Raw genomic sequence first — 14,285 nt, forward strand, 5'->3', positions numbered from 1 at the left:
AATAGTAGGCAGGTTCCCCGCAATAGTAGGCAGCTCCCCCATATTAGGTCAGCATTTCCCACACAATAGTAGGCAGGTTCCCCACAATAGTAGGCAGCTCCCCCCAACAATAGTAGGCAGTTCCCACACAATATTAGGCAGCTCCCCCCCACAATATTAGGCAGCCCCCCCCCCCACAATATTAGGCAGCTCCCCCCCACAATATTAGGCAGCTCCCCCCCCACAATATTAGGCAGCTCCACCCCAACAATATTAGGCAGCTCCCCCCACATTAGGTCAGCAGTTCCCCCACAATAGTAGGCAGGTTCCCAACAATAGTAGGCAGCTCCCCCCAACAATAGTAGGCAGTTCCCACACAATATTAGGCAGCTCCCCCCCACAATATTAGGCAGCTCCCCCCCACAATATTAGGCAGCTCCCCCCCACAATATTAGGCAGCTCCCCCCCACAATATTAGGCAGCTCCCCCCCAACAATATTAGGCAGCTCCCCCCAACAATATTAGGCAGCTCCCCCCCACAATATCAGGCAGCTCCCCCCAACAATATTAGGCAGCTCCACCCCAACAATATTAGGCAGCTCCCCCACATTAGGTCAGCAGTTCCCCCACAATAGTAGGCAGCTCCCCCCACCCCACAGACATACAGCTTCCAGCCATATACAGTGTATGGCTGGAGGTTGTATGTCTGTACTGCTGCCCCCACAGTGTTCCGGTCACCGCTCCTCCGGCCCGGGGTCACATCTACTGCTATGGCCTATGGACTATAGCAGTAGGTGCCGGGACCGGAGGAGCGGTGACTGGATCAAGAAGATGACGCGGTCACTTACCAGGCCCCGGCCAGCGCGCGTTCTCCTGCGACGATTTCTATGGTTGTACGCACGGGACGTCACTGACGTACGACCATAGAGGCGGAGAAGCGAGGGACCGAAGGAGGATCGCAGGAGAACGCCGGGGAATGGTGAGTGACCGTCGGACATCCTTATGTCCCGAAAAGATTTTTCGGGACACAGGGATGTCCGGGATAGGAATACTTCTTTTTATGTGCCCGGGCCGGCTCCCGTGTGTGGCTGCAGGCGGGGGACGGCCAGAGCATATAAAAACTAATACTGTATACTAAAAACCAGGGGGCCTCCAGCTGTTGTGAAACTACAACTCCCAGCATGCCCGGACAGCCTTTGCCGGTCCGGGCATGCTGGGAGTTGTAGTTTCACAACAGCTGGAGGCCCCCTGGTATTAGTTTTCATATGCTCTGGCCGGCCCCCGCCTGCAGCCACACACGGGAGCCGGCCCGGGCACATAAAAAGTATTCCTATCCCGGAGAACGCCCACCCCCCCCCCCCCAGATGTTGCGCCCGGTGCGGCCGGCCCCCCCTGCACCCCCCACGAGTGCCTCTGCCACTGGCAGTGTTTGTAACTTGTGCTGTGGGCGGGCAGGGGAGGTGGGTCATTATCGGCACATTTTTTGTTGTTTCGGCATTTTACCGAAAATAGCTATTTTCGGCCGATATGTATCGGCCGCCGATATATCGGTGCATCCCTAGTTAAAACACTTACTAAATGTCATTTTGAATACTTTGGGGGGTGCGGTTTTTATAATGGGGTCATTTATGGGGTATTTCTAAGATGAAGACCCTTCAAATCCACTTCAAAACTGAACTGGTCCCTGAAAAATAGTAAGTTTGAAAATTTTGTGAAAAATTTCAAAATTGCTGCTGAACTTTGAAGCCCTCTGGTGTCTTCCAAAAGTAAAAACTCATAAATTTTATGATGCAAACATAAAGTAGACATATTGTATATGTGAACCAAAAAAAATTTTTTTTTTGAATATCCCTTTTCCTTACAAGCAGAGAGCTTCAAAGTTAGAAAAATGCAAAATTTTCATTTTTTTCATCAAATTTGGGGATTTTTCACCGAGAAAGGATGCAAGTTACCATAAAATTTTACCACTAAAGTAGAATATGTCACTAAAAAACTATCTCGGAATCAGAATGATAACTAAAAGCATTCCAGAGTTATTAATGTTTAAAGTGACAGTGGTCAGATTTGCAAAAACCACTCTGGTCCTTAAGTTGTAAAATGGCCTGGTCCTTAAGGGGTTAAACTTACGCTTAGAATATACAAAAAGGGTTGCCAACACATACTGTGGTATACTAGCAGTGGTCTATTTTACTTTAATGGCCTAAACGTAGTCAACTTTTAGTCCATTTCCAGCATGTATATGTTGAAAAAGTGTGGTCTGCTGTGCTGCTGTACAGTGCTGTACAGGAGTCACACTAAGTAAACATATACATGCAGAAAATGGACTAAACATAGACACTAGCCCTTGACTATGTTTAGGCCACAAAAGTAAATAGGGACATTGCCACTACACTGCAGTATATGTTGGCATCTCTGTTTGACAGGTAATATAACCGAAGTTTAAGGTTATGTCATGTGAATACATAGGACCATATACAGTAGCCAGAGAAGGAGAGAACAGAGGTAACTACTGCCCACTACCCCCATTTCTACAGATATCCCCATATACGATGACCATATAATGGTAGATATCAGCTGCACACAGGCTCTGCAGACCATATAAGCGATTATATGCAGTTACATCAGGTGACTTGCATGTGACGTCTTCTCTGATCAGAGTCAGCTACTTTCCTTTTTCTTCTCAATCTGGCCCAGAATGTCATGACGATTAATTCCAGCTACAACTCGTCTCCACAGAACCTGCAAGACAAATATTTAAGGCTCTGCAGTTTTCCAGCACATATAGTGCCACAAACAGTAATAATGCCCCCTGTAGAGATTACCATCCCTCCTGTATAGCCCCTATATGGCAGTAGGCCCTGACTGAAGTTAGTTACCATCACAGTCCAACTCCACAGTAGTGGCTGGTCTACTCCTCATTGGTGGGCAGCAGAGGACCCGATGTATTCTAGCAGACGTGACTGTCTCAGCACGTCTACTCCCAGCAGCCATTGCCCTGTTAATGTGGTAGAGGTTGGCTGCATTCCTAATGTGGTGGTGACGGCCCTGGGTGACTGTCACTCAAGAGTACACACTGTAACAAATTACCTTTCTGATAACAAACTGTAACAAACCCTTCATAGAATTAAGGACACAGCCCATTTTGAAGACACAGAAAGTTAACTTTTTTTACGTTTTGATATTTTTCCTCTTCACTTTATAAGAGCTATAACTCATTTTACCATCCACAGACCCATATCAGGCTTGTTTATGCACGACCAATTGTGCTTTGTAATAACATCACTCATTTTACTATAAAATCTATAGCGCAACCAAATATATATATATATATATATAATTTGTGAAGAAAATTGAAATGAAAAATGCAATTTTGCTACTTTTGGGGAGGGGTTTGTTTATTTGGAGGGCACTTTATGGTAAAAATTATATACCATCTTTATTCTGGGTGGTCAATATGATTTTTAAGGTCCCACATAGGGAACTTTTACATACAATCTTCAGATTGCTTACACTGAGTAATGCTTCGCTGTTGCATAGCATTACTCAGTGTAATTGGTGATCTGCAGATTGGAGCCAGGACCCACATGGAGCAGGTGAGAGGACCTCCAACAGGGGAGCAAACTGATTGGACCCCCACATACATGTCGCGGAGTAGCTAATCAGTTTAGGGGGACACTGATTGCAGCGCTTAAGTGTCATGATTACGACACTTAAGGGGTTAATGAAGGAGAAAAACAAGAACGCCGTTCTCTGTCATTGACTGTAAGTGCGTGTCTGCTGACAGCTCCTGCACTCGCTTGATAGTTGGTCTGCTGCTCAGGATGTAAGTGTACTTCCTGGTGCATTAAGTACCAGGGCACCAAGATGTATATTCACGTCTAATGGGGGAGATTTATTAAAACCTGTGCAGAGGATAAGTTGACCATTTGCCCATAGCAAACGATCAGATGGCTTCTTTATTTTTTAAAAAGGCCTCTGAAAAATGAAAAAAGCGATCTGGTTGGTTGCTATGGGTAACTGCTCCACTTTTCCTCTGCACAGGTCTTTTATATATATCCTCCAATGTTCTTAAGGGGTTATCATTCTGATAATACACTGTAACAAAACCCTCCTTATGTAATCACCTTACTACTGGGGTGACACACTGTAACAAACCTCCTCCTCATGTAATCTTCTTACTACTGGGGTGACACACTGTAACAAACCTCCTCCTCATGTAATTACCTTACTACTGGGGTGACACACTGTAACAAACCTCCTCCTTATGTAATCACCTTACTACTTGGGTGACACACTATAACAAACCTCCTCCTCATGTAATCTCCTTACTACTGGGGTGACACACTGTAACAAACCCCCTCCCCTTGTAATCTCCTTACTACTTGGGTGACCCACTGTAACAAACCTGCTCCTCATGTAATCTCCTTACTACTGGGGTGACACACTATAACAAACCTGCTCCTCATGTAATATCCTTACTACTGGGATGACACACTGTAACAAACCACCTCCTCATGTAATCTACTTACTACTGGGGGGGGGGGGCACACTGTAACAAACCTCCTCCTCATGTAATCTCCCTACTACTGGGGTGACACAAAGTAACAAACCCCCTTCCCATGTAATCTCCTTACTACAGGTGTGACACACTGTAACAAACCTGCTCCTCATGTAATATCCTTACTAATGGGGTGACACACTGTAACAAACCTCCTAATGGAATTTCCTTAATACTGGGGTGACACACTGTAATGAACCTCCACCTCATGTATTTACCTTACTACTGAGGTGACACACTGTAACAAACCTCCTCCTCCTCATGTAATCTCCTTATTACTGAGGGGACAAACTGTAACAAATCTCCTCCTCATGTAATCTCCCTACTACTAGGGTGACGCAAAGTAACAAACCCCCTCCCGATGTAATCTCCTTACTACTGGTGTGACACACTGTAACAAACAAGCTACTCATGTAATCTCCTTACTACTGGGGTGACACACTGTAACAAACCTCCTCTTCATGTAATCTCCTTACTACTGGGGTGACACACTGTAACAAACCCCCTCCTCATGTAATCTCCTTACTACTGGGGTGAAACACTGTAACAAACCCTCTCTTCATGTAATTACCTTACTACTGGGGTGACACACTGAAGCAAACCTGCTCCTCATGTAATTACCTTGCTACAGGGGTGACACACTGTAACAAACCTCCTTTTGGAATTTCCTTAATACTGGGGTGACACACTGTAATGAATCTCCTTCTATGTAATTACTTACTGGAGTTACATGTGACCTCTACACTAGCTCAGCCCCACCTCTTCCACAGCATCACACAAGTCCTTCAGCCACGATCTTTCCTCTCCTCCACAGCTAAGCTCCGCCCCAACATGTAATGGTGACATGATCACAGGTCCTACTACTCTAGGATCTAGCAGTCCGGGCCATGGGAGAGGGAGGGAGGGAGGGTAAGAACAGAAGTCGCTCCTGCAGGACTAATGTAGCAGGGACTGGGTTCCTCCTCTCGCAAAAGCAGAGGAAGGCAGTTTCTGTCTGTTCCTGCAGGACTCGAGCCCTGCTCCGACCGCTGTATCGCCCATCATCAGGCACGGAGGGAAGTTCGCTACATGCAGCAGATGACAGGGGTGCTGCAGGAGAGATTGCGGGGGTTCCCAGTGGCAGCACCCCTGTCATCTGCTGCATGTAGCAAACTTCCCTCCGTGCCTGATCACGGGCGATACAGAGGCCAGAGTATTGTGATATCACGGCCCTGCCCCCCTCATGATGTCACAGCCCGCCCCCTCTTTGCAATTCTATGGGAGGGGTGCGGCGACCGTCACGCCCACTCCCGTAGACTTGTATTTTGGGGTGGTGGGGGGTGACATCATGAGGGGCGGGGCCGTGATATCACAATACTCTGGCCCCTGTATCGCCCGTGATCAGACATGGAGCAAAGTTTGCTCCCTGCAGCAGATGACAGGGGGTGCTGCAGGAGAGATGCCGGGAAATCCCAGCGGTGGGACCCCCGCAATCAGACATTTTATCCCCTATTCTTTGGATAGGGGATCAGATGTCTAGGGGCGGAGTACCCCTTTAAAGAGTAACTTGGCCCCTAGACATCTTATTCTCTATCCAAAAGGATAGAGAATAATAAGTCTGACCTCCGAGAATGGAGGGGGGCGTGGCGTGACGTCACGGCCACGACTGTTCGCACCAAGCGGTCTGAAAAAATTTTTGGAATGTCGAATGCTGCACGGAGATCAGTCATCTTATCTCCTATACTTTATCCCCCATTCATAGTTTGAGTTGTCTTTTTCTTACAGGCAAGGATCTGTGATCGCTGAAACTCAGCTTGAATTTGAAAATTCAACAATACCTGCTCCCTCTTCTGATGACACTGTACGGGCCCTGGTCGGTAACCTTCAGAGCAATAGTAGTATTGGGGAATTACAACTCGTAGCTTCAAGCATCAACTCAAATGGTCAGTAACACAAAAAAGTATTATACAGTTATTGCAACCATGTTCCAATGGCATGAAAATAATGCCAAATACACTTTTTATGTCCCAAGTTGATCCTGTTTACCCTTTAATCCCTTAAGGACTCAGGGTTTTTCCGTTTTTTCACTTTCGTTTTTTCCTCCTTACCTTTTAAAAATCATAACCCTTTCAATTTTCCACCTAAAAATCCATATTATGGCTTATTTTTTGCGTCGCCAATTCTAATTTGCAGTGACATTAGTCATTTTACCCAAAAATGCACGGAAAAACGGAAAAAAAAATCATTGTGCGACAAAATCGAAAAAAATACGCCATTTTGTAACTTTTGGGGGCTTCCGTTTCTACGCAGTGCATATTTCGGTAAAAATTACACCTTATCATTATTCTGTAGGTCCATACGGTTAAAATGATACCCTACTTATATAGGTTTGATTTTGTCGCACTTCTGGAAAAAATCATAACTACATGCAGAAAAATTTATGCGTTTAAAAATGTCATATTCTGACCCCTATAACTTTTTTATTTTTCCACGTACAGGGCGGTATGAGGACTCATTTTTTGCGCCGTGATCTGAAGTTTTTATCGGTATGATTTTTGTTTTTATCGGACTTTTTGATCACTTTTTATTTATTTTTTTAATGGTATAAAAAGTGACCAAAAAACGCTTTTTTGGACTTTGGAATTTTTTTGCGCGTACGCCATTGACCGTGCGGTTAAATTAATGATATATTTTTATAGTTCGGACATTTACGCACGCGTCGATACCACATATGTTTATTTTTTTTTTTACACTGTTTAATTTTTTTATGGGAAAAGGGGGGTGATTCAAACTTTTATTAGGGAAGGGGTTAAATGACCTTTATTAACACTTTTTGTTAATAAAGGTCATTTAACCCCTTCCCTAATAAAAGTTTGACCGCCGCTTCTAAAGGGTTAATACCGCACATCGCCGCGATAGGCGATGTGTGGTATTAGCCCCGGGTCCCGGCCGTTGATGAGCGCCGGGACCGACGCGATATGATGCAGGATCGCGGCGCAATCCCGCTTCATATCGCGGGAGCCGGCGCAGGATGTAAATATACGTCCTGCGTCGTTAAGGGGTTAAAGCATACCTGTAAGATCCCACAAAAAAGGACAACATTTATATGTTGCTCAGTACCTAATCCTGACCATGTGAATATAATTTTTCTGTCTCTATCACCTATATATATATTTTTTTTTTATTAAATCTCTCTTTTCAAAAGCTCACAGTGTTAGAAATCCTCTCAGGGAAAGGGGACGTGTCCCTCCCTTGTGGGGGTGGGAGGTGATGGGTATGTCTGCTCGTGCAGTCTTGTTCATGAGTCATCTCTTGTCCATGATTAATGGACAAGCCTGATACTGCTGCAGGACTGGTTAATGTCCCAGTAGGGATGGGGACCCCTAGTGGTGGGGTTTTCTGGGGCCATTTTCTTTATTAAATATTCAACAAATTTTAAACAACTATATTACAAAAGGTCTTTCATTTTCATCAGTAACAACATTTAAAAGTTTTTGGATCTGACAGTGCCCATTTAAGCAAGCAGCCTGTTTTCACCTAAATGACCAGGCCCAATGTTTCAAATCCGGCATGTGTCTCTTTAAGTTGCAGTAACTGTGAAATGCTGTTACTGAGAAATGCAATTCTGAGAATGTTTTTGGGTTAAATATTGTACTTTCTATAAGTGGTAAATCTTTGTTGATACTTGCAGCATTTTTTGTGAAAACTGCAAAATAATGTGAAAAATTAAAACATTTCTGGCTTTTTTTAAAGTTATTTTTATTATGGCATTCACTGTGCAGTAAAAGTTATGTTCTCTTTATTCTGTGTGTCGGTACAATTATGGTGATATCCAATTTATATAGCTTTTTATGCTCTTTTTTTCTTTTCATAACAAAATCTTTTTTTTCCCCTTTTTGCTTTTTAGTCCAACACTTGTATGAGGGCTTATTTTTTGTGGGACGATCTGTACTTTTTATCGGTGCTATTTTTGCTATACATATATATTTAATCTCTTTTATTCCAACATCATCAACTGGGACGTATGCATACGTCCTTAGGCGGGAAGGGGTTAATGAACATGTCCTATTCTGCAGTTCTGTTGAAAAAGTGGTTACATTGCACTGAAATAATTAGGAGTTACAGAATCCTATGTAAGTTTTCTGCACTTGCAGTGTTAATTTAGTATAGGTCTAAAATGAATGAAGTCCACTCTAAATCCTATATACCAATAAATTCATCTAAACCAATATTTTTTTTAACCAGAACTAGTTAGATGACAGCTAAAATTTTATAATGGTATACAAAACTAAAAGAGTATCTATCTGGTTTTGTAATTTTCATTTTTTGTTTTACAGGTGCTACAATATCTAACCTCGCTCCACTCAATATTTCGGTCATCTTCCTCATTAATGAACCATATAATGAATCAACCCAAGAAATTTTAAGAAGTCAGGCCAACAACTGGGTATGTTCAGTTTCTTAGGGGGAAAAAAATGTGTTAATGATGTAATGAGACTTTTACTATTGATAACCAAAATAGTGATAAGTGATGGTACATAGAATCACTAACTTTATGTTCAGTGAACTATTTAGTGAATACTACTGAAAACATTTTTATATTGTATCTCAATTTCACTTTCCAGGTCAATAATACATTATTATTGCTTCCGAACGTCACAACATTAGGATATTCAACAATCACCTTCACGTAAGTTGAGAAATGTCCGCCATTGAATGCTTCATAGACTTGGAGTCATAACAGTTGCTACTTTATACATCTCCACTGACAACTTTAGTAATAAAAGGGCTATTAATCAATAAGTAACCAAGGTAAAACATTCATTATGTAGTTAATATGAACTATTTAATATTTAGCTTTTCTATTAAAGATTTATTCTATGTTGAATCACTTATCCCCTATACAGAGGATAGATCACAGGGGGTCCAGCCACTTGGATCCCCTGTGATCTAGAGAACATGAACCCAAGTGTGTGTTTTGAATAGACCTCCAAGTTGCTTATGCACAGCACTGCTCCATTGGTTGTCTTGGGAGCTCCCATAGAGAATGAATAGCAACTCACCACTCTTCAAAACAAACACTTAGGTCCCTAATCTCAAGATCTTGGGACCAGGAATAGGGAATAAGTTATTTAACTAGGAATCCCCCTCCGATATGTTATAATATTGTTGACAATGTATTGTATATAAAGGCTGTATGTTTGTCCCTTTTTTAACCTGTCCATCCCAATTTAGGCTGTCTGTAAACTGTGTCTCGCAGCATTTGTTGGAAGTATAAGTCACAGGAATACATTCACACATGTCTATGAGCATTTTTCCTACAAATAAATCATGATTTATGCGATATATATATATATATACCGTATTTATCGGCGTATAACACGCATTTTTTTAGGCTAAAATTTTTAGCCTAAAGTCTATCTGCGTGTTTTACGCCGATAAGCCGCTGCAGTTCAATGATTTAAAGCGGACGCCTTAAATTAATGAACTGCAGGGACTTTTGCAGGTCCAGAGACCTGCCGTCGCTGCCCGATTCTCTGCCCCTCCCTCTCCTGGGGTCTAGAGACCGCCGTCGTGACTGCCCCATTGCCTTCCCCATCCCCGGTTTTATAATTACCTGTTCCCGGGGTCGGGGCCGGCTCCGGCATCTCCTGCATCGTTGCTATGCTATGCGCTGTGTGGCGCAATGACGAGTCACGTCTTCAACGCAACGTCACCGTCAGTGGCCCGGCGCACAGAGACAGCTAAGGACGCCTCCCTAGCCAGAATCAGCGTGGACCCGACCCCGGGAACAGGTAATTATAAAACCGGGGATGGGGGAGGTAATGGGCAGCGGCGGGTGCAGTAGGGCTCTAAACCCCAGGAAAGGCAGGGGGAGAGAAGCGGGCAGTGACGGCCTCTCTCCCCCTGCCTTTCCTGGGGGCTTCTGCTGGGTCAGAAACAGTCTATCAGGGTATACACATGCACACACACGCACCCTCATTTTACCAAGGATATTTGGGTAAAAAATTTTTTTTTACCCAAATATCCATGGAAAAATTAGGGTGCGTGTTATAGGCCGGTGCGTGGTATAACCCGATAAATACGGTATATATATATATCATGGCTTACATTTTTTGTTGTATGCTGCTCTAGAGAAAAGAGCAACACTACAGGAACCTCTACCTCAGGAACTGGTCACAGCAGGAACAATTAACAGCTTTAAAACAGGGTTAGATAGATTCCTGGAACAAAATAACATTAATGCTTATGCAGAATTATAAAACTATATCCCTTTCCTTTATCCCCTTACACCCTTCCCTTCAATTCCCTGGTTGGACTTGATGGACGTATGTCCTTTTTCAACCATACTAACTATGTAACTATGTAACTATATAGCATAAAGCAAATAAGCATAAACTGACATAAACTGCCCAAACAAAGGAAAAATTTCCACTCTTTTACAAGCGAGTAAAATAAATTACTTCCATTAAAAAAATCTTAATCCTTCCAGTACTTTTTAGCAGCTGTATGCTACAGAGGAAAATCTTTCTTTTTTTAATTTCTTTTTTGTGTTGTTCACAGTGCTTTCTGCTGACACCTGATGCCCATATCTGGGACTGTCCAGAGCAGGAGAAAATCCCCATAGCACTGTGGACAAATCCCCATAGCACTGTAGACAACACAAAATAGAAATTCAAAAAGTAAAGAATTTCCTCTGTAGCATACAGCTGCTAAAAAGTAATAAAAGGATTAAGATTTTTTTTTATAGAAGTAATTTACAAATCTGTTTAGCTTTCTGGCAGCAGTTTATTTAAAAAAAATAAGTTTTCCCCCAAAGTACCCCTTTAAGAGAGATTTGCATCATAGTAAGGCTACAACATCTGCTATGCATGCCTAGAGTATAGGCTTTAAACTGCATCACACAGATTAATGAAAAAAAAAACATTATTTTCACAATTATAAAGCAGAAAATATAATAAAATGCAGGGATTATGGGTTTTGGATTGGGTTTGCATAAACAATATTGACTTCTGGATCATTTTACTGTAAAGTGATGAAATATGTGGAAAATTATGTTTCAAGCAGCTTCGACATATCCCTTTTTCTTATCTGTCCTTAGGAATATCAGTGGATGGACCAATGCCAGAATTCTTTTTCCTGTTAGCACTGTTCTTCTCTTTGATACGGATACAACGCTCGGAAACTTTATTAAATACAGACAGAGGGCCAATTTCATCATAGTGCCACGCACGCTTATAGTTCAAGGTAAGTGGGAAAATTATTTTCAGCCAATACTACAGGGCTTCTATCAACCATATGTACACAGTAGTTAAATAGAGTTTTTAAAGGGATTATGTTGATCAACATGGCGGTAGTACATAGCTGTTCAACATCTGTTCACATGATTCCTAATTCTAAAACCAAGAAAATTTTGACCAAAATATTTTTTGTCAAACTTCACGTCAGGCTTTGATTAAATCTGTGTCATGGATCGCATTTAAAATACTTACAAAGTTATTCTTACTGTCAAATCTGATGGAATAATAAAGGAGACCCCAAATGGGGCCACCAGCACAGAGATGAGCATAGCCTAACACAATACACCGCACTGGCATTCATTGTGCTGTACATCACATGGAAATCCAATTGGGATCTTAGAGGCTTTGGCCTCCATATTATTAAAGGGGTATTCCAGGAAAAAAAACTTTTTTATATATATCAACTGGCTCCAGAAAGTTAAATAGATTTGTAAATTACTTCTATTAAAAAATCTTAATCCTTTCAGTACCTTTTCCAATTATTATTCATTTAGTTGTTTAGTGAAGTTATAGCACGTCTTCTGTGTGACTTTGCATGTGATATAAAGCTTGATTTGATATATTCTTCTGCAGGTAAATCACTGACGTTTACCACCATCAGCCCTCCTGTAAGAATATTAAACATACCTCAATCACTCGATCTTTCAACAAAATCCAGCCCTGACTTTCAACTATACAGTAAAGCTGTTGAAAATTCTGTAAGTGTTTCTAATATCTTGCAAAAGAAATATTCCTATACATTGTTGTTTATAGGTATGAATTCTGGAATAATACATATATTAAAATTAAGAATAATAAATGTTTAAATACATTTTGGGGCCAACTTGGCTACTTAGGTTTCAATGTTTGAAAACTTGCAAGGTAGCTCTCCTCCAGAAGGAAGGGAGCTTGTCTTCTGGTACAACGATCTATTGTAGGATCTCCAGAAGGAAGGGAGCTTGTCTTCTGGTACAACCATCTATTGTAGGATCTCCAGAAGGAAGGGAGCTTGTCTTCTGGTACAACCATCTATTGTAGGATCTCCAGAAGGAAGGGAGCTTGTCTTCTGGTACAACCATCTATTGTAAGATCTCCAGAAGGAAGGGAGCTTGTCTTCTGGTACAACCATCTATTGTAGGATCTCCAGAAGGAAGGGAGCTTGTCTATTGTAGGATCTCCAGAAGCTGATGATCTACCCCAATAATGTATAAAAAAAAACCTAACCTTTCATGCAGAGTAGATATTAATAACTGATAGGAGTCAGTTGGACTTTTCTAAAGCAGAATCTGTACAAAAGATTTCTTTGTAGCTATAGAGCTGTGGTCAGTAGACTTGTGCGCTAGAAAAATTTTCGTTTAATTTCGTTTCGTTTTTTCGTTTTGGAAAATAATTTCGGTTCGGCAATATTTTCGGTTTAGATTTTTCGGATACATTCGGTATTCGGGTATTCGTGTTTTTTTTTCGGATACATTCGGTATTCGGGTACATTCGGTAAGTCTTTAGTCTTTTTTTGGACTTTAGCGATCCTAATAAATAATGGAGATACCTTTTTTTATTAAAATTTCGCAGGGTATCATAAAAAAATCATAATAAAAAAGATACAGTGGTGATGAAAAAAATTGTATCTAACGAAATGTATCTTTTTTATTATGAAATGTTTATTCATTTTTAAACAGGGATCAATTTATGTGAGCGGGTAAAGCACTAAAAATGTAGCCGACAATAATGAAAATGTAGTGTGTGCGTGTTTTTCACTTTTTTTAAAAAAATTTTTTAGGTAGTACTACTACTCCCAGCATGGAACACACTCTTCCATGATGGGAGTAGTAGTTACCTGTACTCATTGACAGATTGCAGGGGTCCCTTGCGATCCTCTTGTATAATGTATAGATGTGGTGGCCGCTCTTCTATGGTCCCCTGCACTCACGTATATGTACACATATTCATATTTCCCGCAGAGCTGTGATTGGCCAGATGGTTCCAGCCAATCACAGCTCTCTGTGAGAAATAGGAATATGTGTATATATACGGCCGTGCAGGGGACCATAGGAGAGCGGCCGCCGCATTCATACATTATACTGGAGGATTGCAGCGGCTGTCAGGAGTGATACCTGTAGTGATCTTCGCTTTACTACAAGTACTACCACTCCCAACATGGAGTACACTCTGCTCCATGCTGGGAGCTGTAGTACCTGCATTAATAGACAGATCGCAGCGGGTGTCAGAAGTTACACTCGCTGCGATATGTCTATTAATGCAGGTACTACAGCTCCCAGCATGGAGCAGAGTGTGCTCCATGTTGGGAGTATTAGTACCTGCAGTAAGGGACAGATCCCAGCGGATGTCACTCCTCCTGACACCCGCTGCGATCCTCCTGATGTGAATGTCGGGATCAGCTGTTCTCAGGGCTACAGAGCCGGGAGAACAGCTGACGCTGAGCCGTAGGTATATATCGTATATCTACTGCCCAGCAAGAACTTACAGTGAGC

At 42.1% G+C, this 14,285-nt stretch overlaps 2 protein-coding genes across 3 annotated transcripts in view; one reads left to right on the forward strand and one right to left on the reverse strand.

Moving 5' to 3' along the window:
• The window catches only part of LOC130368644 (long-chain fatty acid transport protein 2-like), a 320,594-nt gene that overhangs the window by 242,554 nt on the left and 63,755 nt on the right, over positions 1–14,285 (reverse strand). The window contains exon 1 of one of the 2 annotated variants that reach the window (XM_056572595.1): positions 12,288–12,385. The exons of the other annotated variant lie outside the window; for it this stretch is intronic. The gene's annotated coding sequence lies outside the window, so the exon portion shown is untranslated. Of the gene's footprint in view, positions 1–12,287; positions 12,386–14,285 lie in introns of those variants that run through there. 2 annotated transcript variants of the gene reach the window in all.
• Positions 1–14,285, forward strand: part of LOC130367418 (serine-rich adhesin for platelets-like) — a 122,709-nt gene that overhangs the window by 75,367 nt on the left and 33,057 nt on the right. The window contains exons 9-13 of the mRNA XM_056569836.1: positions 6,302–6,459; positions 8,854–8,963; positions 9,142–9,206; positions 11,619–11,764; positions 12,391–12,515. Coding sequence (XP_056425811.1) covers positions 6,302–6,459; positions 8,854–8,963; positions 9,142–9,206; positions 11,619–11,764; positions 12,391–12,515 — 604 coding nt within the window. The remainder of the gene's footprint in view (positions 1–6,301; positions 6,460–8,853; positions 8,964–9,141; positions 9,207–11,618; positions 11,765–12,390; positions 12,516–14,285) is intronic.

The sequence above is a fragment of the Hyla sarda genome, chromosome 4 (assembly GCF_029499605.1).
Source record: "Hyla sarda isolate aHylSar1 chromosome 4, aHylSar1.hap1, whole genome shotgun sequence".
Lineage (NCBI taxonomy): Eukaryota > Metazoa > Chordata > Amphibia > Anura > Hylidae > Hyla > Hyla sarda.